Below are 25,528 nucleotides of genomic sequence, written 5' to 3' on the forward strand. Positions count from 1 at the left end.
TATATATATTGTCTTATAATTTCCATTGACTGGGATGGGAAAAAAAATACTATCTGTAACTCCAATATTTAGGCAAAAGAGAGAGGGAGTACTGTTTGTACCCAAATCAGGAAGTGGGTACTCTTTGTACTTAGATTAGTTACATAAAGAGACAGGAAGGTAGTACTATCTGTGCCTACATAATTTATATGGTGGGGGCAAGTAGGCAGTAAAAGCTGTTATTACACCATTATTATGTGGGACTGAAGCAGTACTATCTGTGCCTAAATCATTTACGTAGAGAGACAAGAAGACTATTTTATCTGGGCCGTTATCAATACAGACAATGCTAAAAAAAAAAAAAAAAAAAACTGAATAAGTTAGCACCTCCAATAATATGAGGAAGACAAATGTGCAGGTGCACTTTGCCATGACAGATACAAAAGATACAGAAAAAGAGTTGAAGCAGTGCTTTCATCATATATAGGAAAAGATGGGGTAAGGGTATTATCTGTGCTTTTGTAAATAACAGGAAGAGACAGTGAGGCAGTGCTATCTGTGCCTTTATACTTTACAGAAAAAGATAGAAACAAAGCGCTCCACTGTGAAGGACAGTATGTGAAAGGTGAGCCCCTAGCAAAAGAGCAACTCACCAGATAATGTTGTGCTAGGGGAGAGGCACAGCACTCTTTCGAGCATATATTGAAAAATCCTTTTGGAAGGTTGTAGTGGAGATCCCGCCCGGACATCCACTCAGGACTGCAGGTTATCCTGCCCTCGGCAAAGCATAGGGAACATGTAGAGAAGATTATGCCCTTTTGAGGTGCACAGATAGAAGGGATACATCCACAACCAAGGTAGGTATTCTGTGATTCTTTTAAAATCTTTTATTAGACTTGTAACGCGTTTCAAGGTCGCTCCGTCCTCTTCCTCAGACATGCATAGAACTAAAAGTGCGGCAATATATACAGCTGATCACATGATCAGTAGTGACATCATCCCATATTTGCATAAAATTTACATAGAAGAAAATTTACATAGAAGAAAAAACTTTTTTCAAAAAATCTTTTTTTGGGATGTGGTGAATAAATGAATCAATTACAATACATAACTATAAATACATCACTAGTTACATCATCCTCATATAATAAATGAATAAATAAACAAACAAACAAACAAACAAATAAACATCCCCCTTAAAGGTATATTTTATTTATATATTTATTTTATTTAATATGTTTTTTCAATTATTTCATTAAGCCCTCTCGGCCATAAAGTGTTCATCGTGAAAATCCAAAAGGATTCTCTGTTCACTAATTTTCAGAAACGGTCAGGTTGATCAGGAGGGATGCTGTTTAAAATACAAAGCTTAAGGCAAGTGGGATCGCTATTGTGCAAAGTCTAGGCACATTATGACTATGCACAATAGCGATCCCACTTGCATTAATCTGACCGTTTCCGAAAATTAGTGAATAGAGAATCCTTTTGGATTTTCACGATGAACACTTTATGGCCGAGAGGGCTTAATGAAATAATTGAAAAAACATATTAAATAAAATAAGTATATAGATAAAATATACCTTTAAGGGAAGTTTATCTGTTTGTTTGTTTATTTATTTATTCATTTATTATATGAGGATGATGTAACTAGTGATGCATTTATAGTTATGTATTGTAATTAATTAATTTATTCACCACATCCCAAAAAAAGTTTTTTTGAAAAAATGTAAATTTTCTTCTATGTAAATTTTCTTTTATGTAAATTTTATGCATATGATGTCACTACTGATCATGTGATCAGCTGTATATATTGCCACACTTTTAGTTCTATGCATGTCTGAGGAAGAGGACGGAGCGTCCTTAAAACGCGTTACATGTCTAATAAAAGATTTCAAAAGAATCACAGAATACCTACCTTGGTTGTGGACAGCGCTAAAATATCCCTTCTATCTGTGCACCTCAAAAATGCATAATCTTCTCTTTATAATTTACATGAAGACACAGTGAGACAGTACTAACTGTGCTTTCCTAATTTACATTAAGAGACAGGCAGACAGCACTGTCCACGCTTTCATAATTTACAGGAAGAGGTGGGACTACTACTGTCTGCCTGTACTACTGTGCACCACTATCTGTGTCTTCATGATTTACAGAAGGAAACAGTAATATCTGTGCTTTCATCATTTACAAAAAGAGACAGGGACACCGTATTATATGAGCCCTATGTCACTTATAGCAGGACAAGGACACGGTACTACCTGTGTCTTCATGATTTACAGTTAGAGACAGGGACACAGTACTATCTGTGCCTTTATCATTTACAGAAAAATCCAGGGACACAGTACAATCTGTGCCTTTATCATTTACAGAAAAATCCAGGGACACAGTACTATCTGTGCCTTTATCATGTAAAAAAAAAATACTGGGACACAGTATTATCTGTGCCTATATCATTTACAGAAAAATACAGGGAGACATTTTATCTGTGCCTTCATCATTTACAGGAAAATAATAGGGACCAGTATTATCTGTGCCTTCATCATTTACAGGATAATACGGGGGGGGGGGGGGCAGTATTCACTGTGCCTTTATCATTTAGAGAAAAATACAGGGACACAGTACTATCTGTGCCTTTATCATTTAAAGAAAAATACAGGGACACAGTGCTATCTGCGCCTTTATCATTTAAAGAAAAATACAGGGGGCAGTACTATCTGTGCCTTTATCATTTAAAGAAAAATACAGGGGGGCAGTACTATCTGTGCCTTTATCATTTAAAGAAAAATACAGCTGGACAGTACTATCTGTGCCTTTATCATTTTCAGGGAAATACAGGGGGGCAGTATTATCTGTGCCTTCAAAATTTCCTGGAAAAGACAGGGAGGCATTACTGTCTGTACTCTCATCATCTATAGGATGAGTGAGGTGACAATAGCATGTGATCACCATTATAATAATGCACTGAATGCAACACTATTCCAGTTTATGTGAATTATAATATAAGGGAAATTCTGAGTTTCTGCTATTATATTCCTTGTATGTTTTGGTGACATCAGTGTTACAGTCGTATTCAGTAGCTTCATCCAAGGCCAGTACATTCACCAGCTAAATATACCCCCCGGCCCAGATAGATAAACTCCCACCGGCCCCTCAGAAAAAAAATACAGTCAACAATCTCCAATTCCCTTGGTTTACAGCAACTCATGCTCCTGTCTCATGAATATTTCTCTTGATTAATACTAAGCATTTGGCTGTTTTGCATCACATCAGCATAATGTATGTTACATTACTCCATGAAATGATATAAAAAGGATCCACAGTGCACAATAAACACAGTTTTTAATATGATCGGAAAGAGGTGACAGCGGGGGAGCGGAACGCGTGCGGAACTTCCAAGCCCCTTCAGTATAAATATTGCCCCCGCCTTCAGAGAGGTTTACTATAAGGTCACGTTCGCTTCCTGCTTATTTCAACATTAAAAGTATTAAAAAGATGTTTATGCGATCTTTGGATGGTGTTTTTCTAGCAGAAGCAACTTCATTCATTTTAAAGGGATCGGATGGGATTTGAGGAAAATTGCATTGAACTGGTGCCAGAAAGTTAAACAGATTTGTAAATTATTAATCCTTTTAGTACTTTTTAGCAGCTATATGCTACAGAGGAAATTCTTTACTTTTTGAATTTCTTTTTTGTGTTGTCCACAGTGCTCTCTGCTGACACCTCTTTCCATGTCAGGAACTGTCCAGAGTAGCATAGGTTTGCTATGGGGATTTTCTCCTGCTCTGGACAGTTCCTGATACGGGCATCAGGTGTCAGCAGAGAGCACTGTGAACAACACAATAAAGAAATGAAAAAAATAAAGATTTTCCTCTGTAGCAAACAGCTGCTAAAAAGTACTGAAAGGATTAAGATTATTTAATAGAAGTCATTTACAAATCTGTTTAATTTTCTGGCACCAGTTCATTTAAAAAAAAAAAAAAGTCTTCCTATACTATGAAAATAAATAAATAATAATAATAATAAAATAATTATATATATATATATATATATATATATATATATATATATATATACACACACACGTTTATATATATCATATATCCTATGTCTTTCACATGACTGCTGCAGCTAACCACTGGCCTCAATTGTCGTGTGCCATACAAATAAGAATCAACTCTAAAGTCAGTGATTGGCTGCAGCAGACATATGAATGATATGTGTGATGTCATCACTGCAGGACCAATAGGGCGCACTGAGGGCACCACTGGTGTGGTGAGTAATGGTTCTTTTTTTTTATGTTTCCCTCTGCAGTGTCCCACAACAAAGCCTTGTATCATTGGGACATTGGTTGTTGGATATCTGATTTAATGTCCAGCAAAAAGTTTTTATTTTAATAAAAAGTGCCTGGGCTGTCTATTTTTTTTAAAGCTTGTACTTACCTGACTTTCTCCCTCATAGTGTCTATTAAACTACCATTAAACTTCACTTCCTTGTGCTGGGGGTCAACACATCACATTACTGGACAGCTAATCACTGACTGAGGCGGGATTCGGCTGTGGCCAGTGATTGACTGAGCGGCAATGTCACGCCAACCCCGCCACCGAAATATCACTTCCGGGTGCTGAGCCAATGAGGCTCAGCCAATCACTGGCCACAGCGGTGATTGGCTGAGCGGCAATGGGATGTGTTGACCCCCCAGCACCAGGAATTGAGTCCATTGTGGGTGTCTAACTAATGCATGGACATAGTTACTTGACACAAAATGACCACCAGATGTCAGCTACGTTCACGGCGCGCACATTAGGCCTAGTTCACACCAGCACTGGGCTCCTTTCAGAGGAGTTCCACTGTCCAATTCCGTAGAAACTACGAGACTTGAGCAAAGAAAAAATACTGCAAGCAGTAATTTTTTCTTGCTCAACTTCTGCCATACCCATTCAAAGTCAATGGGATCCAGCAGTGTCAATTATGCTCCGACCCTTTCAGGGTTCATTTGGTGACCAAAAAAAAAAGTTAAGCGGACCCTGAACGGATTTTAACACAACACAGACTGCCTTGTCTGACAACCATGGTGTAGCTGGAAACACACACAGTGGGTCAAACTGCCGGGTACTGACCACGGGGCCGAAGTATCGTGACATCCCATCTCCACCCCCGTGTGACGTCACGCCCCATCCCATAGACTTGCATAGCGGGGACGGGGCGTGACATCACACGGGGACGGAGATGTGACGTCACGATACTTCGGCCCCATGGTCGACACCCGGCAGTTTGGGAGCTGGCAGCGCGGCATGCAGCTCAAGGAGGTGGGTGCCGAATGCAAGATTGCGGGGGTCCCCAGCGGCAGGACCCCCGCGGTCAGACCTCTTATCCACTATCCTTTGGATAGGGGATAAGATGTCTTAGGACTGGAATAACCCTTTAATAATTTTTGCATTGGCTTCCAAATTTTAAGGTTTAGGAAATAACGGCAAAGAATGTGGCATTACGGTGACACAACTACAATGCGTGAAGATAGCCGACGCCGTAATTGAAAAACAATACTTTTGACTGTCATAACCATCACAGTTCTTGTATCTTTCAAGCATCCAGATACATATAATACATTACTATGCGAACAGCACCCAGCTCTTTATACATCATAGACAGTACAGACCAAAAGTTTGGACACACCTTCTCATTCAAAGAGTTTTCTTTATTTTCATGACTATGAATATTGTAGATTCACACTGAAGGCATCAAAACTATGAATGAACACATGTGGAATTATATACATGTCAAAAAAGTGTGAAACAACTGAAAATATGTCATATTTTAGGTGGAAAGTGTCCCAAAGTGCAGTCACAAAAACCATCAAGAGCTACAAGGAAACTGGCTCACATGCGGACCGCCCCAGGAAAGGAAGACCAAGAGTCACCTCTGCTGCGGAGGATAAATTCATCCGAGTCACCAGCAATCTCAGAAATCGCAGGTTAACAGCAGCTCAGATTAGACACCAGGTCAATGCCGCACAGAGTTTTAGCATCAGAAACATCTCTAGAACAACTGTTAAGAGGAGACTGTGTGAGGCCTTCTTGGTAGAAGATCTGCTGGGAAACCACTGCTAAGGACAGGCAACAAGCAGAAGAGACTTGTTTGGGCTAAAGAACACAAGGAATGGACATTAGACCAGTGGAAATCTGTGCTTTGGTCTGATGAGTCCAAATCTGAGATCTGTGGTTCCAACCACCGTGTCTTTGTGCGACGGATGGGCTCTACATGTCTGGTTCCCACCATGAAGCATGGAGGAGGAGGTGTGATGGTGTGGGGGTGCTTTGCTGGTGACACTGTTGGGGATTTATTAAAAATTGAAGGCATACTGAACCAACATGGCTACCACAGCATCTTGCAGCGGCTGCTATTCCATCCGGTTTGCTTTTAGTTGGACCATCATTTATTTTTCAACAGGACAATGACCCCAAACACACCTCCAGGCTGTGTAAGGGCTATTTGACCAAGAAGGAGAGTGATGGGGTGCTGCGCCAGATGACCTGACCTCCACAGTCACTGGACCTGAACCCAATCGAGATGGTTTGGGGTAAGCTGGACCGCAGAGTGAAGGCAAAAAGGGCCAACAAGTGCTAAGCATCTCCGGTAACTCCTTCAAGACTATTGGAAGACCATTTCAGGTTACTACCTCTTGAAGCTCATCAAGAGAATGCCAAGAGTGTGCAAAGCAGTAATCAAAGCAAAAGGTGGCTACTTTGAAGAACCTAGAATATGACATATTTTCAGTTGTTTCACACTTTTTTGTTATGTCTATAATTCTACATGTGTTAATTCATAGTTTTAATGCCTTCAGTGTGAATCTACAATTTTCATAGTCATGAAAATAAAGAAAACTCTTTGAATGAGAAGGTGTGTCCAAACTTTTGGTCGGTACTATATGTTCCCCAATATGTTTTCTAATCCAGGGGCTGAATGCTTACGACTTATTATATTGACCATCTATTTATAGTGCCAAATGCCTAGATCTCCAGCCACCTCATCCTTTCCCTTCCTAAATACAATGTAGCGGAATTAATCCAATATTTTGCACATCCTATGAAGCTTTCACCCCGGCTCAAACACGTCCCCTTTCATACTCCATTACCTATTCAGTTTCTCTTTCTCCTTCAGACATAAAGTTAAACATCTCCCTAGGGTTCTATCAATGCGAAGAGCGCAGACTGCGATGTGTGATACTACAGGTTTTTCTGCCAAAGAACAAAGATTGTCCATCCATGCATAGCTTATTCACAGAGCGCCATCTCCTTCTGCAGTCAAATGCCATCATAAATTTACTTTCCGTATTCCAGCTTTTCGCCTGACAAATCTGGCGGGTCAAGGGTGAAGCTCCAACATAATCTCCTGCCACATTTCAGTGACTTCCTCCTTTCTTCTGAACATTGAGATGGGGCCTTCTGGCTAGGGTCAATGAAATTTGTATATATCCGGCTCGATAACCGGTTTCTTGGTTAAAGGGGTTATCAAGGAATAGAAAAACAGAGCTAATTTATAAAAAAAAAAAAAAACGCTCCCTGTCTGTCTCCAGGTCGGGTGTGTTTGTGGTGTCGGACGGGGTAATGTATGTATTAACCTTTTCGTGATGCCAGGGCGTGGTTGACCTATACACCACCCGAGGTAGACCAGCTTCACCTGCGCCAGGTACAGGGAAAATAATCACTTCGATGCAAGGTTACGATTAACCGGCTTGCTTTACTCAGGTAGACAAGGTGTTAAAGTCCATACAGCTCAGATTGGCACCAAGGAGATGCAGGGTGAACTTAGGGAAGCTTATCGGCTTGCTGGGACTTGATGTTGTAAGTATAATGACTGATGCAGCCCACGCTTGTTAACAGACTGACTTGACTGACTACTTGGGCTGGACTGGACCCTACTGTCAGGGTTTGACTTTCACCCACGGTGCAGGGGTTAACTTGCAGTAGATGCGTGGTTGCTGGACTAGGCCTCAGGCCTCCTTCAGGAAAACCAGACAAACTCCTCAGACTAGCTGTACCTCAGCTCCAAGAGCACTAAGAGCCAGAGCTCAAGAAACAGAGCTGAACCCTGACCTCACTATATAAGGGGACCATTTAAAGAGATCCCATTGGGTAGATAAGTCACCTGTTCACCACTGCATACTCCCCTTAACAACAAGGTCCTTAGCAACAATCTTAAAGGGGTACTCCAGCCCTAAGACATCTTATCCCCTATCCAAAGGAGCCACAGGTTGGAGATGCCACATTAGATCTTCTAAAAAATAACTTTATCGTTTCTGCTAGACCAAAATTGGGTTAACTATTCTTCAAAACTGCGCCATTCTTGTCTGCAGCCTGTGTGTTGTATTGCAGGTCAGCCCCATTCTCTTAAATGGGGATAAGCCGCAATACCAAACACACCCTGTAAACAAGAGTGGTGCCGTTTCTGGAAAAGAAAAAAACCTAACCTTCTTGCTATAAGCAAAAAACATGACGTTACTTCTTACTGTGGTATATTTTGTCTCCTTTGTATGCAGGTATCGATTACAGTGTAAAGACGGTAACGGTGGAGAACTGCCAGGTGGCGCTGCAGCTCTGGGACACAGCTGGGCAAGAAAGGTCTGTTCTATACTAATGTCATACTGGGGGGGCAAGGCTGAGATATTATTTTCCTTCAGGCTTATTAGTTATGTAGATGGGAAGCCAGAGAGGCAGAACATGAGGGCACCTAGTCCTGGGGGGCAGGATCCAGTCCATTGAATTACATTTGTTTAGTCTTGAGAAGAGACGTTTAAAAGGGGATATGATCAACGTACATGTATTTAAGTATATAAAGGGCCATACAAAAAATATGGTACTTTCTTCGCTTGGAGAAAAAAAGGTTTAGTCTCCAGGGTGACATCCCTTCTTTACCATAAGAACTGTGAATTTATGGAACTTTGTACCTCAGGAACTGGTCACAGAAAACAGTTGAGGGCTTCAAAACAGTCTTAGATACATCACTAGAACAAAATAATGTTAATGTGTAAGTAGAAATATGGAATGACATCCCCTCCCCTTTATCCACCTACACCCCTTCCCTTCATCCATCTCCTCCCCTTCATGGTTGACCTTGATGGACATGTGTCTATTTCAACTGCACTATGTAACTAATTAAGCTAGGGCAGGACTTTCCAAATGTTGTGGCACAGAGGGTGGTCAAAAGAAGGGGATAAAATGGCACAAGGGAAGATCAAGGGGGTAAGTGATTTTGGCACAGGGGGTGGTCAAGGGGGGGTGGGATAATATGCCACAAGAGAGGATCAAGGGGAGTAATGTGGTACAGGGGGTGATAAAGGGGAAGGGAATGAAATGGCACAGGGGTGATGAATAAGAAATAAAATGGCACAGGGGGTGTCAAGGGTGTTGAAAGGGCATGGGGAGGGGTTTAAGGGGAGAGAAATGAAGTGGCAAGGGGGAGAACAAAGGGAGAATGAAATGGCACAGGGGGTAATGATGGGGAGTGAAATGGCACAGGGGGTGATGAATGGGGGGGGGGGGGAATGGCACAGGGGGGTAGCAGCCACATTTGTAATGCTGATACTGGATACTGGTAACACGTGCATCGTAGGAGGCACAATGGGATAGGTGCAATTGGAGAGATGGCGAGGGATGTGTCACCAAACTTAAAAGGGTCTATAAAAGGTGTCACCCCAAAAAATTGTTTGGAATGCTCTGAGCTAGGGGATGGGACTTGGACTTTGGGTTATGGAAGAGTGGTAAAGGGTAACAAACACCAGGCCTTTCTGTTCTGGATAACAAAAGTTAGCTCCATAAAAAGGCCCCTCTCCTCTATGCATGTAGGACTCTATTTCACATTAGGAATTAAGTTAGATACGTTTAGTACGTTTCATGGACAGATCCTATGCCTGAAAATTGATTTCTTGACATTCAGCAGCTACTCAGAGGACAGTCTCATCCTTTCGATCCTTCTCCTAGAAGCCTTGACTGGTAGGACTGAATCCTCTTGGACTGGCTTAAATTATTAAGCTCCTCCTTGTCATGGAAGGCAACAGCTGATTGGTTAGAGATCATACTTGGCAAAATTTAAAGGAGATATCCATGATTAAAAAACGTATCCCCTATCCTAAAGATAGGGAATCAATTTTAGATAGAAGGCGTCCAACCGCTGGGACTTCCCATGATCTCCTGTACTGGGCCCGGCTCCCTGGCCGGAGAGAGCGTGTCGACCACCGCACGAAGCGGTGGCCGACACGCCCCCTCAATACAGCGCTATGGCAGAGTCGGAGATTGCTGAAGGCAGCGCTCCCGCACTGCCATAAAGTTGTATTGAGGAGGTGTATCAGCCGCTGCTTTGTGTGGTGGACGACACGCCCCCTTCTCATGGGCTGATGGGGACCTGTACGGGAGATCGCGGGTGGTCCCAGCGGTCGGACTTCCCACGATCTAAAACATATCCCCTATCCTTAGGATAGGTAATACATTTTTCAATCATGGATATCTCCTTTAAATACTCACAGTCAGCACATTTAAGCTCCTCCCCTGAGGAACAACCACAAAACATCTAGGGTGTAGGAAAACCTTGGTCCATTTATGGTCCAGTTGGTAGGATGGTTCCTCCGGAATCAGACTTTTCATGTAACCTTTTTTAACTCTTGAAATCCTGATTCTGTTGTCTTATGATGTCACACATGTGACTAACACCTAAAAAGACTTTTCTGTGTGTACTTGATGCCATTTTTGTTTTTTTTTACGTTAGGTACCGCAGTATTACCAAGCAATTCTTCAGGAAAGCTGACGGTGTCGTGGTCATGTATGATATCACCTCCAAGGACACCTTTACTGCTGTGCGGCAATGGCTCTCCAGTGTGGAGGTAAGAGGAAGGGAAGACATAGGAGGGACTTATACTTTATTTATCACTATAGCTATATCAATGTTACACAACCAGGGTGCCTCCAGTTGTTTCAAAACTACAACTCCCAGCATGCCCGGACAGCCTTCGGCTGGGGGAACACTGGTTGGGAAACACTCAGGTAGATATTCCATCACATTCCGCAGCGCTGTATACATTAGTCCTTAATGGGAATGACCAACTCTGCTCCACTTCATCAAACTCTCCCTGTATATACAGTATCCACTATACAGCCCTAGTCGGCATCAATAAGATTTCGTTTTAGCTATAATAAAACACCTCAGTAGTCATTTCCTATTGATGTGTCTGTAAATAATACACTGAAGATAAAAGAGATAAACTGCTTTACACGGGCGCCGCTTATCTCTTCCTGCAGATTGTTACAGGACACTTTTGCAAGAACATCCTTTGTGTCGGACACTGACTCTCATTAGTGGCACCTCTCTGTTTATATATGATTGTTCTGTAGTAGTTTGTATTTGGCTCCGTGATCCAGCTTCTGCAGAATGTCACAATGCACACCTTAGCTTCTGCAGAAAATCATAATAGAGACCTCAGCTGCTTCAGAACATCACGATACACATCTCAGCTGCTGCAGGACAACTTTATACACACCCAGGGCTGATGCAAGGATTTTTGCCACCCTAGACGAAAGCTAATTTTGTCGCCCCTTGACCCTACCCATTGGCTCTGCCCTTTGACATGCCCCTACTACTGGGGTGACACACTGTAAAAAACTTCCTCATGTAATTACCTTACTACTGTGGTGACACACTGTAACAACCCTCCTTCTCATGTAATCTATATATTACGGGGGTGACACACTGTAACAAACCTCCTCCTCATCTAATCTTCTTACTACTGGAGTGACACACTGTAACAAACCTCCTCCTCATGTAATCTCCTTACTACTGTGGTGACACACTGTAACAACCCTCCTCATGTAATCTTCTTACTACTGGGGTGACACACTGTAACAACCCTCCTCCTCATGTAATCTTCTTACTACTGGGGTGACACACTGTAACAAACCTCCTCCTCATGTAATCTCCTTACTACTGGGGTGACACACTGTAACAAACCTCCTCCTCATATAATCTCCTTACTACTGGGGTGACACACTGTAACAAACCTCCTCCTCATGTAATCTCCTTACTACTGGGGTGACACACTGTAACAAACCTCCTCCTCATGTAATCTCCTTACTACTGGGGTGACACACTGTAACAAACCTCCTCGTCATGTAGTCTCCTTACTACTGGGATGACACACTGTAACAAACCTCCTCCTCATGTAATCTCCTTACTACCGGGGAGACACACTGTAACAAACCTCCTCCTCATGTAATCACCTTACCACTGGGGTGACACACTGTAACAAACTCCCTCCTCATGTAATCTCCTTACTACTGGAATGACACACTGTAACAAACCCCCTCCTCATGTAATCTCCTTACTACTGGGGTGACACACTGTAACAAACCTCCTCCTCATGTAATCACCTTACCACTGGGGTGACACACTGTAACAAACCCCCTCCTCATGTAATCAATCTCCTTACTACTGGGATGACACACTGTAACAAACCTCCTCCTCATGTAATCTCCTTACTACTGGGGTGACACACTGTAACAAACCTCCTCCTCATGCAATCTCCTTACTACTGGGGTGACACACTGTAAAAAAACTTCCTCATGTAATTACCTTACTACTGTGGTGACACACTGTAACAACCCTCCTTCTCATGTAATCTATATATTACGGGGGTGACACACTGTAACAAACCTCCTCCTCATCTAATCTTCTTACTACTGGAGTGACACACTGTAACAAACCTCCTCCTCATGTAATCTCCTTACTACTGGGGTGACACACTGTAACAACCCCATCCTCATGTAATCTCCTTACTACTGGGGGGACACACTGTAACAAACCCCCTCCTCATGTAATCTCCTTACTACTGGGGTGACACGATGGTGCTGGCTGGGCGGGTGCTTTGGGTGAGCGGGGGCTTCGTATACTAGCTGGCTACTAACTTTCTTGCAGCATGCAGAGAAGCACCCCCATCAAGAGGGCGCTCTAGGCGGCTGCCTATTTGGCCTGGAGGCAAAACTGGCCCTGTACACACCTCAGCTGATGCAGAACATCATAATACACAACTAAGCTGCTAAAGAACATGATACACACCTTAGCAGCTGCAGATGATAATATTATGATTATAATACACATCTCCGCTACTGCAGCACATCATAATACAAATTTCAGCTGCTGCAGAACATCATAATACTCATCTTAAAGGGGTACTCCACTGCTCAGCATTTGGAACAAGCTGTTCTGAACGCTGGAGCCGGCGCCGAGAGCTTGTGATGTCATAGCCACGCCCCCTCGTGACATCACACCCTGCCCCCTCAATGCAAGTCAATGGGAGGGGGCGTGACTGCCGTCACGCCCCCTCCCATAGGCTTGCATTGAGGGGGCGGGGTGTGACATCATGAGGGGGTGGGGTTATGACGTCACGAGCTCCCATCGCCGGCTCCAGCGTTCGGAACAGTTTGTTCCAAACGCTGAGCTGCGGAGTACCCCTTTACCTGCTGCAGGACATGATAATACACACCTCAGCTGCTGCAGAACATGATAATACACACCTCAGCTGCTGCAGAGCTTCATAATAATAAAAGATTATTGTGTCATTTCTTTACAGGAAGGAGCTGGTGAGAACATCCCCATTCTGATGCTCGGCAATAAAACCGACACTGAGAAGGAGAGGGAGGTGCCCTGTGGACTGGGGGAACATCTCGCTAAGGTAAAGAATTTATTAATATACATATTAATCCTCAGTCACATTCAGGCCGTAAATTCAGGGAACATGTTAGAATATCTGCCAAAAGGTGTTAGCCGGCAGACTTATGAGCGCAGCTGTGGGGTTGACAATTCCCCATATAATCCTATGGAGACTGTCAGCGGGTTTAGGGAATCTTATAGGCCATGCAATGCCCACTGGGAAGACATATATGCAAATTAGCTCTTCAGATAGGTTTGGCTAAAATCCCTTATAATGTTTTCAGGCCCCTCAAAGGGGTATTCCAGGAAAAAAACTTTTTTTTTTTTTTTTTATATATATATCAACTGGCTCCAGAAAGTTAAACAGATTTGTAAATTACTTCTATTAAAAAATATTAATCCTTTCAGTACTTATGAGCTTCTGAAGTTAAGGTTGTTCTTTTCTGTCTAAGTGCTCTCTGATGACACGAGTCTCGGGAAACGCCCAGTTTAGAAGAGGTTTGCTATGGGGATTTGCTTCTAAACTGGGCGTTTCCCGAGACACGTGTCATCAGAGAGCACTTAGACGGAAACGAACGACCTTAACTTCAGAAGCTCATAAGTACTGAAAGGATTAAGATTTTTTAATAGAAGTAATTTACAAATCTGTATAACTTTCTGGAGCCAGTTGATATATATATATAAAAAAAAAGTTTTTTTTCCTGGATAACCCCTTTAATGGGAAATTGACAGCAGGTGCACTAAACCCAGTACTAGGGGTGTCTACCGCCACCTACTGGAGGTACCTGTAAGTAATGTCCAACCCATTAAAGGGGTACTCCGCGTGAAAACTATATATAGATTTTTTTTTTAATCAACTGGTGCCAAAAAGTTAAACAGATTTGTAAATTACTTCTAAATAAAAATCTTAATCCTTCCAGTACTTATCAGCTGCTGTATGCTTCACAGGAAGTTGCATTTCTTTCTGGAGTTCTTTTCAGTCTGACCACAGTGCTCTCTGCTAACACCTCTGTGCATTTTAGGAACTGTCCAGAGCAGGAGCAAATCCCCATAGCAAACCTCTCCTGCTCTGGACAGTTCCTGACATGGACAGAGGTGGCAGCAGAAAGCACTGTGGTGAGACAGAAAAGAACTACACAACTTCCTATGGGGCTTACAGCAGTTTACATGTATCGGAAGGATTAAGATTCTTAAATAGAAGTAATTTACAAATCTGCATAACTTTGATTTGAAAAAAAATTGTTTTCCACTGGAGTACCCCTTTAAATTTTACTTTTTTTTTTTTTTTTAATGAACTCATGCCAGAAAGTTAGACAGATTTGTAAATGACTTCTATTAAAAAATCTTTACCCTTCCAGTACTTTTTAGCAGCTGTATGCTACAGAGGAAATTCCTTTCTTTTTGAATTTCTTTTTTTGCTCTCTTCTGAAACCTCTGTCCGTGTCAGGAACTGTCCAGAGCAGGAGAGGTTTGCAATGGGGATTTTCTCCTGCTCTGGACAATTCCTGACACGGACAGAGGTGTCAGCAGAGAGCACTGTGGACAAAACAAAAAAGAAATTCAAAAAGAAAATAATTTCCTTTGTAGCATACAGCTGTTACAAGGTACTGGAAGGATTAAGATTTTTTAATAGAAGTCATTTACAAATCTGTTTAACTTTCTGGCACCAGTTGATTAAAAAAAAATAATAATAATAATTCCACCGGAGTACCCCTTTAAAGGGAAACTAACCGCTGGTTTGCCGACACTAAACCCAATACACAGGGGGTTAGAGCGCAGGTAAACCAAATTACAATGAGGTATAACTCACCCGATTCCGGAGATACAGGGTGTATCATCCAATATTGCTAATCGGAAAATTGTCGGATTTGCGCAATAGAGGCAGGACCCGACATCCCTGCCTCTGCACAAATATGCCTGCCCCCAGGGCTCAAGTCCTGCAGGAACGAGTGGGAACTGAGTTCCTGCACTTTTTCACAACAGGAACACCATTCCCATTAGCAGTAGTTCTGCAGGACCGGCCCTTGAGTAGAAATCGTGGGTGAGTTCCTGCACTTTTTTTCCCCAGAACTTGACCCCTGCCTGCCCCCCTCTCACTCTATCGGGCAGGAAAGCTGGGTATGCCGGCTAATACACCCTGTATCTCCAAAATCGGGTAAGTGACACCTCATTGTAATCCAGTTCACCTTCACTATAACTCCGTGTAGTGCAGGCGAACCAGCTGTCAATTTCCCTTTTGTTGGATATTACTTACAGGTACCTCCAATAGGGGGCAGTAGATATACAGCTTTTTCTTGCTAAGTAAGAGCTCATTTGCATTATATTAAAATGAAGGGGCAGCCATATACACAGGTCCTGGGGGAAAAAAAGTGTGGGAACTCCCCATATTCTCCCTGCTGCTCCCGGCGTTCGTTTAGAGCATTGGGTGCAGCGCCGAAGGCTCGTGATGTCACGGTCACGGCCCCTCAATGCAAGTCTATGGGAGGGGGCGTGAAGGCCGTCACGCCCCCCCTCCCATAGACTTGCATTAAGGGGGCATTACTGTGATGTCACGAGCCTCTGCCCTGCATCACCAGTCATCCGGAATGGAGCGAAGTTCGCTCCATGCACCCGATGTCTGGGGTGCCGCAGCCGAGATCGCAGGGGGGCCCCAGCAGCGGGACCCCCGGGATCAGACATCTTATCCCCTATCCTTTGGATAGGGGATAAGATGTCTAGGGGCAGAGTACCCCTTTAAGGACTGGTGCAGCAGGACTCCTGCTCATGGGAACTGCGTTCCTGCTGTGGAAAAAGTGCAGGAACTCCGTTCCCATGAGTTCCTGCAGGACTTGAGCCCTGCATATACATGATCACGCCAAGTCCTCCAGGGTGGGAACAGCTGTGTATCTGGAGTCAGGGAGCCCTATCTATGAAGTCTGTACACCCTCAGCTAAATAGTGTTGAGCGGCATAGGCCATATTCGAATTCGCGATATTTCACGAATATATGGACGAATATTTGTTATATATTCGCGAAATTCACATATTCGTTATATTAGTTTTTTTGGCGCATATGCAAAAATATATATGTGCATATTCGCGAATATTGAGCCCTCCCTTCTGTAATGGTATAGGGAACTAATGGGCTAGTGCAGTGGTTTCCAACGTGCGGACCTCCAGATGTTGCAAAACTACAACTCCCAGCAACTACAACTCCTAACTAATGGACTAGTGCAGTGGTCTGCAACCTGCGGACCTCCTGATGTTGCAAAACTACAACTCCCAGCAACTACAACTCCTAACTAATGGGCTTGTGCAGAGGTCTCCAACCTGCGGACCTCCAGATGTTGCAAAACTACAACTCCCAGCAACTACAACTCCTAACTAATGGGCTAGTGCAGTGGTCTCCAAGCTGCGGACCTCCAGATGTTGCATAACTACAACTCCCAGCAACTACAACTCCTAACTAATGGGCTAGTGCAGAGGTCTCCAACCTGCGGACCTCCAGATGTTGCAAAACTACAACTCCCAGCAACTACAACTCCTAACTAATGGGCTAGTGCAGTGGTCTCCAAGCTGCGGACCTCCAGATGTTGCATAACTACAACTCCCAGCAACTACAACTCATAACTAATGGGCTAGTGCAGAGGTCTCCAACCTGCTGACCTCCAGATGTTGCAAAACTACAACTCCCAGCAACTACAACTCCTAACTAATGGGCTAGTGCAGTGGTCTCCAACCTGCGGACCTCCAGATGTTGCAAAACTACAACTCCCAGCATGCCTGGACAGCCGCATGCTAATTTTCGTTAATGTCAATGTTCGCATATGCTAATTTTCCCATATGCAAATTTTTGTGTATGTTAATTTTTCGCATTTGCTAATTTTCAGTAATGTCAATGTTCGCATATGCGCATTTCTGGGTATGTTAATGTTCGCAGATGCGCACTTTACGTATGGTTATATTCGCATATACGAATATTTAGCTAGGTAGATTTACGCGTATGCGCATTGGTACCCATGCAAATGTACACATATGCGCATTTTAGGCATTGTAATATTCGCATGTGCGCAATTTTGGAGTAAGCCAATGTTCGTATACGCGAATTTCCGATAACGGTAGAGTTCGTTCACGCGAGTTTTCAACTATATTATGCTCGCATATGCGCATTTTCACGGTTGCACATGTTCGTATATGCGAACTTCTTATGTTAACGTGCGCGCATTTTTTCGTTTGTTAATGTTTGCATATGCGCATTTTTGTTTACGTTAATGTTCGTATATGCGCATTGTTGCTTACACTAATGTTCGTGTATGCGCATTTTCATTTATGTTGCTGTTTGCATTTGCTAATTTCGCATATACGAAAATACGACGAGAATTTTACGGATATGCGACTATTCGCGAATATATTACGGATATTCGTTAATATATTTGCGAATATTCGCGAATTCGAATATGGCCCATGCCGCTCAACACTAATATTATTCACGATTAAAATTCGAATTTCTAATATTCGGGAGCAACACTACAGCTAACATCTTATGTTTTATATATATATTTCAGGATTTGAACTTAATTTTCTACGAATGCAGCGCCTCAAGTGGACATAATGTGAAAGAATCTATTTTGCATTTGGCAAAGTAAGTGATATATACAGTTCCATCTGGTAGTAAGTTCCCCTTAAAGGGGTACTCCACTTTTTTTTTATCAACTGGTGCCAGAAAGTTAAACAGATTTGTAAATTACTTCTATTAAAAAATCTTAATCCTTCCAATACTTTTTAGGGGCTATATACTACAGAGAAAAAGCTTTACTTTTTAGATTTCTCTGATGTCATGACCACAGTGCTCTCTGCTGACCTCTGCTGTCCATTTTAGGAACTGTCCTGAGCAGCATATGTTTGCTATGGGGATTTTCTCCTGTTCTGGACAGTTCAAAAAATGGACAGCAGAGAGCACTGTGGTCATGACATCAGAGAAATCCAAAAAGAAAAGCATTTCCTCTGTAGTATACAGCCCCTACAAAGTACTGGAAGGATTAAGGTTTTTTTAATATAAGTAATTTACAAATAGGTTTAACTTTTTGGCACCACTTGATTAAAAATTCAAGTGGAGTACCCCTTTAAAGACTTACCAACTGTACTGACCATCGGAGATCCAAAACCATTCACAACTTTCTTCTAGGGACATGAAAACTGTCTCCATGGCGCCACCTATAGGTGGCTGCTCTGTAAGACAATGTCTGAAACAAGGAGTACTACGGCATATAAAAATGTATCCCCGGTCATAAGTGTCAGATCGCAGGGTGTCTGACCAATGGGACCCCCGCTCTCCCAATGAGATGCATTGAGTGGGCGTGTCGTTCACTGATTTATACGGTGGTTGACACGCTCCATTTAGGCGAAGAGCCGGGGAGCTGTTTGTACTTCCCACGCTCTGACACCTATCCCCTATCCTTAGGCTAGGGGATACATTTTTATATCCTGGAGTACTCCTTTAAAGGGCTACTCCTCTGGAAAAAAAATTTTTAAATCAACTGGTGCCAGAAAGTTAAATAGATTTGTAAATTACAAATATTAACTTTTCCAGTACTTATCAGCTGCTGTATTCTCCACAGGAAGTTTTTTTCTTTTAGAATTTCCTTTCAGTATAGCCTCAGTTATCTCTGCTGACACCTTTGTCCATTTTAGGAACTGTCCAGAGCAGGAGAGGTTGTTCGATGGGGATTTGCTTCTACTCTGGACAGTTCCTACAAAGGACAGAGGTGTCAGCAGAGAGCACTGTGGTCAGACAGAAAGGAAATTCAAAAAGAAAAAGAACTTCCTGTGGAACATACGGCAGCTGATAAGTACTGGAAGGATTAAGATTTTTAAATAGAAATATAGTTTACAAATCTGTTTACATTTCTGGCACCAGTTGATTTAAAAAAAAAAAAAAAATGTTTTCCAGTGGAGTACCCCTTTAAAACATGAAGTTGAAGATCCACCAGCATGACAGGTAGTCGGAAGGAGAGACAAAAAGAGAAAACAGGGGGGTCATGTTATTTTAGCAATTTTATTGGACCTGAGGAAGGCATCAGAAGTATGCCGAAACGCGTTGTCAATTTTTACCAAAATAAAATCTATTGATATCCCGTTGCCGGTCTGCAATTTCAATTCTTGACGCCACACAAGCAGCGCCTCCACCAACCGCCATTTTTTACCCATTTCCTAGCATGACAGGTAGAAACTCCACAACAGTGGAAGTCCCTCTAGGTGGCGCTGGAGAGGCAGTTTTCATCTCCCTAGGGCGGTGTTTCACAACCAGGGAAACTACAACTCCCAGCATGCCCGGACAGCCGAAGGCTGTCCGGGCATGCTGGGAGTTGTAGTTTTGCAAGTGCTGGAGGCACCCTGGTTGGGAAACACTGGCCTAGAAGAAAGTTGTCAATTATATTGCACACTATCCCCAGTCATGTGACCAATGTTCCATGCATCCTTTCACATACATAACTCATCAGTTCATAGAGAAGTATACAGACTGGCACTACTGAACCTGTACGTGGCGTCTAGATCGTGGACGCGTGCAATCCGGACCCTGTACCCAGAGCACAGAGAGTCCATACAAAGGCAAAGCAAGAATGTAAGAAAAACTCGGCGACTCACCAATGCTGCTCGAACGAAGTTGGCTTTATTCCATGACACATGGTGGCAGGGGAGGGGAAGGGAAGAGGCAGGGGGTACCTGGGGAACGGCGCAGTTTTGTGCCTTTCTGGCTCTTCTCAAGCCACACAGATGCTTGATACACCAGGTACACCTATTAATGAGGTGAGCGGGGATACCGGGGCGCGGAGAGGGAGGGAGGGGGGCGGGGCCACATACCGGTATACAACAACTTCAATAGCAAAAAACGAATGTATACAAAACATACTAAAAGTTCATAAAAAGACACTTAGATCTTGTCTGTCGTTGAGACCAGCCGGTCCCAAGGCATTCAGCTTAAAGGGATACTCCACTAGAAAACATTTATTTTTATTTTTAAATCAACTGGTGCCAAAAAGTTAAACAGATTTGTAAATGACTTCTATTAAAAAAATCGTAATCCTTCCAGTACTTATCAGCTACTGTTTTAATCCACAGGAATTTATTTTCTTTTTGAATTTCCTTTCTGTCTGACCACAGTGCTCTCTGCTGACACCTCTGTCCATTTTAGGAACTGTCCAGAGCTGGAGCAAATGCCCATAGAAAACCTCTCCTGCTCTGGACAGTTCCTAAAATGGACAGAGGTGTCAGCAGAGAGCACTGTGGTCAGGTAGAAAGGAAATTCAAAAAGGAAATAACTTCCTGTGGATCATAACAGCAGCTGATAAGTACTGGAAGTAATTTACAAATCTGTTAATCTGAACCTAGGAGCGCCATGCCCTGTGACCATGGAGTGTATGTGCTCTCTTATTCTTATGAATAGACACCTTTTAGTCTTCCCTATATAGAAGAGTCCACAGGGGCAAATGAGGGCATAGGGGGAGATTTATCAAAACCGGTGCAGAGGAAAACTTGTCCAGTTGCCCATAGCAACCAATCAGATCGCTTCTTTCATTTTGCAGAGGCCTTGTTAAAAATGAAAGAAGCGATCTGATTGGTTGCTATGGGCAACTGGGCAACTTTTCCTCTGGACAGGTTTTGATAAATCTCCCCCATAGACCGCGTAAGTGGTTCTGCAAGTGAATATAACCCTGTTATTGATTCAGTGGACACAGAACAATGTCCGGACGGTTCAATTCCCTTTTGGGGCGGTCTGAGTTAACCAATAATCCCGTGTTGTGTCTGAACATGAGGCTGTGGATTTTAATTTATTTCTTACGGTAATATTTTTTCTGTAAGCGATGATTGGCTTTGTCTTTGCTATATCTTTTAGATCAGCATCCGATTCCAAGATGAACCAGCTTTTATAGATGGCGGTTTTAAAGGGGTACTCCTGTGGAAAACTTTTTTTTTTTTTTTTTAAATAAACTGGTGGCAGAAAAAAAAATAAACTGATTTGTAAATGACTTCTATTAAAAAATCTTTTACCCTTCCAGTACTTTTTAGGCTCTGTATACTACAGAGGAAATGCTTTTCTTTTTGGATTTCTCTTCTATCACGAGCACAGTGCTCTCTGCTGTCCATTTTAGGAAGCAGCATATGTCCAGAGCAGCATATGTTTGCTATGGGGATTTTCTACTGCTCTAGACAGTTCCTAAAATGGACAGCAGAGGTCAGCAGAGAGCACCGTGGTTGTGACAGAAGAGAAATCCAAAAAGAAAAGCATTTCCTCTTTAGTATACAGCCCCTAAAAAGTCCTGGAAGGATTAAGATTTTTTAATAGAAGTCAATTACAGCTGAAGCAGTCTGCGCTGCCGGATAGCCGTTTAGGCGATGGCCCCGACATACAAAAGCATCGTATGTTGATGCTGCCTTCAACATGCGATGACCTCTGAGAGGTCATCGTTAGTGTTGCTTGCGAATATTTGCAATTCGAAAATTATTCGCGAATAGCGCATATTCGCGAATTCGCGAATTTCGCGAATATAGCGCTATATATTCGTAATTACGAATATTCATTTATTTTTTTTTTTTCTTCACAGTACACATCACAGTGATCATCCCTCTCTGCTTCCAGCTTGTGTGGTGTAAAGAAGGCTGTAATACTACTGTGTGAGACTGGCACGCGAAACGTCGCATATGCGAATTTTGTATATGCTAATATTCACAGATGTTAATTTTCGCATACGCGAATATTCGCATATACGAGAATATAACGAATATGCGAATATTCGCGAATATATGACGAGTATTCGTCCATATATTCGCGAATATTCGCGAATTCGAATATGGCCTATGCCGCTCAACACTAGTCATCTTATGGGGAAATGATCGTATGTCGTGGCCATCGTAGGTCGGGGGGTCACGGGGCATGGCGCTCCTATGTTCATATCCCATATGCAAGAAGTCCATAACGGTGTTGGGCGACGTATCAAATTTGCCAGGCTCGAAACTGTTAAAATACCGAGACGGGGAGGAGATACACATCACATGCTGCTGCAAAAGGAATCTAGATGGATTATTAAGCTGAATGCCTTGGGACCGGCTGGTCTCAACGACAGACAAGTGTTTTTTTAATGAACTTTTAGTATGTTTTGTATACATTCGTCTTTTTGCTATTGAAGTTGTTGTATACCGGTATGTGGCCCCGCCCCCTCCCACTCCGCGCCCCGGTATCCCCGCTCACCTCATTAATAGGTGTACCTGGTGTATCAAGCATCTGTGTGGCTTGAAGAAGAGCCAGAAAGGCACGAAACTGCGCCGTTCCCCAGGTACCCCCCGCCTCTACCCTTCCCCTCCCCTGCCACCATGTGTCATGGAATAAAGCCAACTTCGTTTGAGCAGCATTGGTGAGTCGCCGAGTTTTTCTTACATTCTTGCATTGCCTTTGTATGGACTCTCTGTGCTCTGGGTACAGGGTCCGGATTGCACGCGTCCACGATCTAGACGCCACGTACAGGTTCAGTAGTGCCAGTCTGTATACTTCTCTATGAACTGATGAGTTATGTATGTGAAAGGATGCATGGAACATTGGTCACATGACTGGGGATAGTGTGCAATATAATTGACAACTTTCTTCTAGGCCAGTGTTTCCCAACCAGGGTGCCTCCAGCACTTGCAAAACTACAACTCCCAGCATGCCCGGACAGCCGAAGGCTGTCCGGGCATGCTGGGAGTTGTAGTTTCCCTGGTTGGGAAACACCGCTCTAGGGAGATGAAAACTGCCTCTCCAGCGCTATCTAGAGGGACTTCCACTGTTGTGGAGTTTCTACCTGTCATGCTGGTAGATCTTCAACTTCATGTTTTAAAGGGGGCTTCTACCCTTCCCCTCCCCTGCCACCATGTGTGTCATGAAGCAAGCATTGGAATAAAGCCAACTTCGTTCGAGCAGCATCGCTGTGTTTTTCTAGCATTCTTGCATTGACATAGCTCATCGTTCTTGGCACCAAAGAACTCAATGTAACCCTTACACCGCCATAATACCCCAATGTATGTATTCATTTATGATTAATTCTTGTTTCTCCAGAATCCTAAAAGAACAAGAAGATAAAGAGAGGGAGAAAACCGTCCGTCTAGGTGACCCGCCAAAGAAGAAAAACTGCTGTACCAGAACGTAGACTTGTAGTTTACATCTCCTACTATTTATACACTACTACCATTCCCGGGTCTGGGTGCCCGGCCCGACACTTATGTAGCATAATACTACCTAACAGTGTGGTATTCTCTTAGTCTGTGATTATACGGGGAGTAATAAGACCCGGGCCAGAGAGGTGTCATTTACAATTTATATTGTTTTATATTGTTATTGCGGTTTACAGTCAACCTACCGTATTACGTCGTGTGCTTGTATGACAAAACTGCAGGCGTTGTCTGTAAAATAAGTGAGAGGGTCTGCAATGCCCCTGGGGCTGTTATGCCTCTTCCCTGTACGTGAGCGCTGGGTCCGCAGTGTCATTGACACACAGGCCCTAAGCGCATGCGCAGTCCATCTCTAATACGGAGCGCCAAAAAATGCTTGCTTCCGATGGCTCCCGGCTCAGAGCGCATGCGCGGTTATATAGAGCCAGAGGGAGCGAGTGCTTGCTGAGACATCTCTCGCCCAGTGTATAAGAGATGGATGGCGCATGCGCTAAGGGCCTATGTGGCAATTATATAGTTTAAAGGGGTACTCCAGCGGTGAACTATTTTTTTCAAATCAACTGGGGCCAGAAAGTTAAACCGATTTTTTTGTAAATCGTTTCTATTAAAAAATCTTAATCCTTCCAGTACTTATCAGCTGCTGTATGCTCCACAGGAAGTTGTGTAGTTCTTATCTGTCTGACCACAGTGCTCTCTGCTGACACCTCTCTCCATGTCAGGAATAGTGCTGCTCACGAATATTCGCAATACGAATTTTATTCGCGAATATCGCATATTCGCGAATATTCGCGAATATATCGCTATATATTCGTAATTACGAATATTTGTTTATTTTTATATTTTTTCACAGTACACATCACAGTGATCATCCCTCTTTGCTTCCAGCTTGTGTGGTGTAAAGAAGGCTCTAATACTACTGTATGAGACCGGTGTGCGAATTGTCGCATATGCGAAAATTTGCGTATGCTAATTTCGCATATGCGAATTTCCGTTTACGCTGTTTCGTATATGGAAATATTCGCATATGTGTATTTTCGCATATGCGAAAATAAAACGAGCATATTACGGAACTGCGAATATTCGCAAATATATGACGAATATTCGTCCATATATTCGCGAATATTCGCGAATTCGAATATGGCCTATGCCGCTCAACACTAGTCAGGAACTGTCCAGAGCTGGATAGGTTTTCTATGGGGATTTGCTTGCACTCTGGACAGTTCCTGATATGGACAGAGGTGTCAGCAGAGAGCACTGTGGTCAGACTGAAAAGAACTAGCAGCTGATAAGTATAGGAAGGATTAAAGGGGTATTCCGGGCAAAAACATTTTATCCCCTATCCAAAGGATTAGATGTCTGATCGTGGGGGGCCCGTAGCTGAGACCTCCCGCGATCTCCCCGCAGCACTCGCATTCTATGCGGGGACTACATCTCTAGTTTCGGAAAGCTCCGAGACTGGGGACGTGACGTCATGCCACGCCCCCTCCATTCATGTCTATGGGAGGGGGCGTGACGGCCGTCACGCCCCCTCCCATAGACATGAATGGAGGGGGTGTGACGTGACGTGACCTCCCCAGTCCCGGAAACCTGGAGGTGCCGAAACTGGAGATTCAGCACCCACATAGAATGCGAGTGCTGCAGGGAGATCGTGGGGGGTCTCAGCAACGGGCCCCCCACGA

General features: G+C 43.2%; 1 protein-coding gene across 3 annotated transcripts in view; it reads left to right on the forward strand.

Moving 5' to 3' along the window:
- Positions 1–24,669, forward strand: part of CRACR2A (calcium release activated channel regulator 2A) — a 115,082-nt gene extending 90,413 nt beyond the window's left edge. For 2 of the 3 annotated variants that reach the window (XM_056569505.1, XM_056569508.1), the window contains 5 exons: positions 8,516–8,597; positions 10,738–10,852; positions 13,592–13,693; positions 18,215–18,291; positions 23,737–24,669. In XM_056569505.1, the coding sequence (XP_056425480.1) occupies positions 8,516–8,597; positions 10,738–10,852; positions 13,592–13,693; positions 18,215–18,291; positions 23,737–23,827 (467 nt within the window). In that variant the 3' untranslated portion in view covers positions 23,828–24,669. Of the gene's footprint in view, positions 1–5,797; positions 6,703–8,515; positions 8,598–10,737; positions 10,853–13,591; positions 13,694–18,214; positions 18,292–23,736 lie in introns of those variants that run through there. The other variant, XM_056569506.1, reaches the window with a different exon arrangement.
- Positions 24,670–25,528: the final 859 nt, after the last annotated feature.

Source organism: Hyla sarda, chromosome 4 (assembly GCF_029499605.1).
Source record: "Hyla sarda isolate aHylSar1 chromosome 4, aHylSar1.hap1, whole genome shotgun sequence".
Lineage (NCBI taxonomy): Eukaryota > Metazoa > Chordata > Amphibia > Anura > Hylidae > Hyla > Hyla sarda.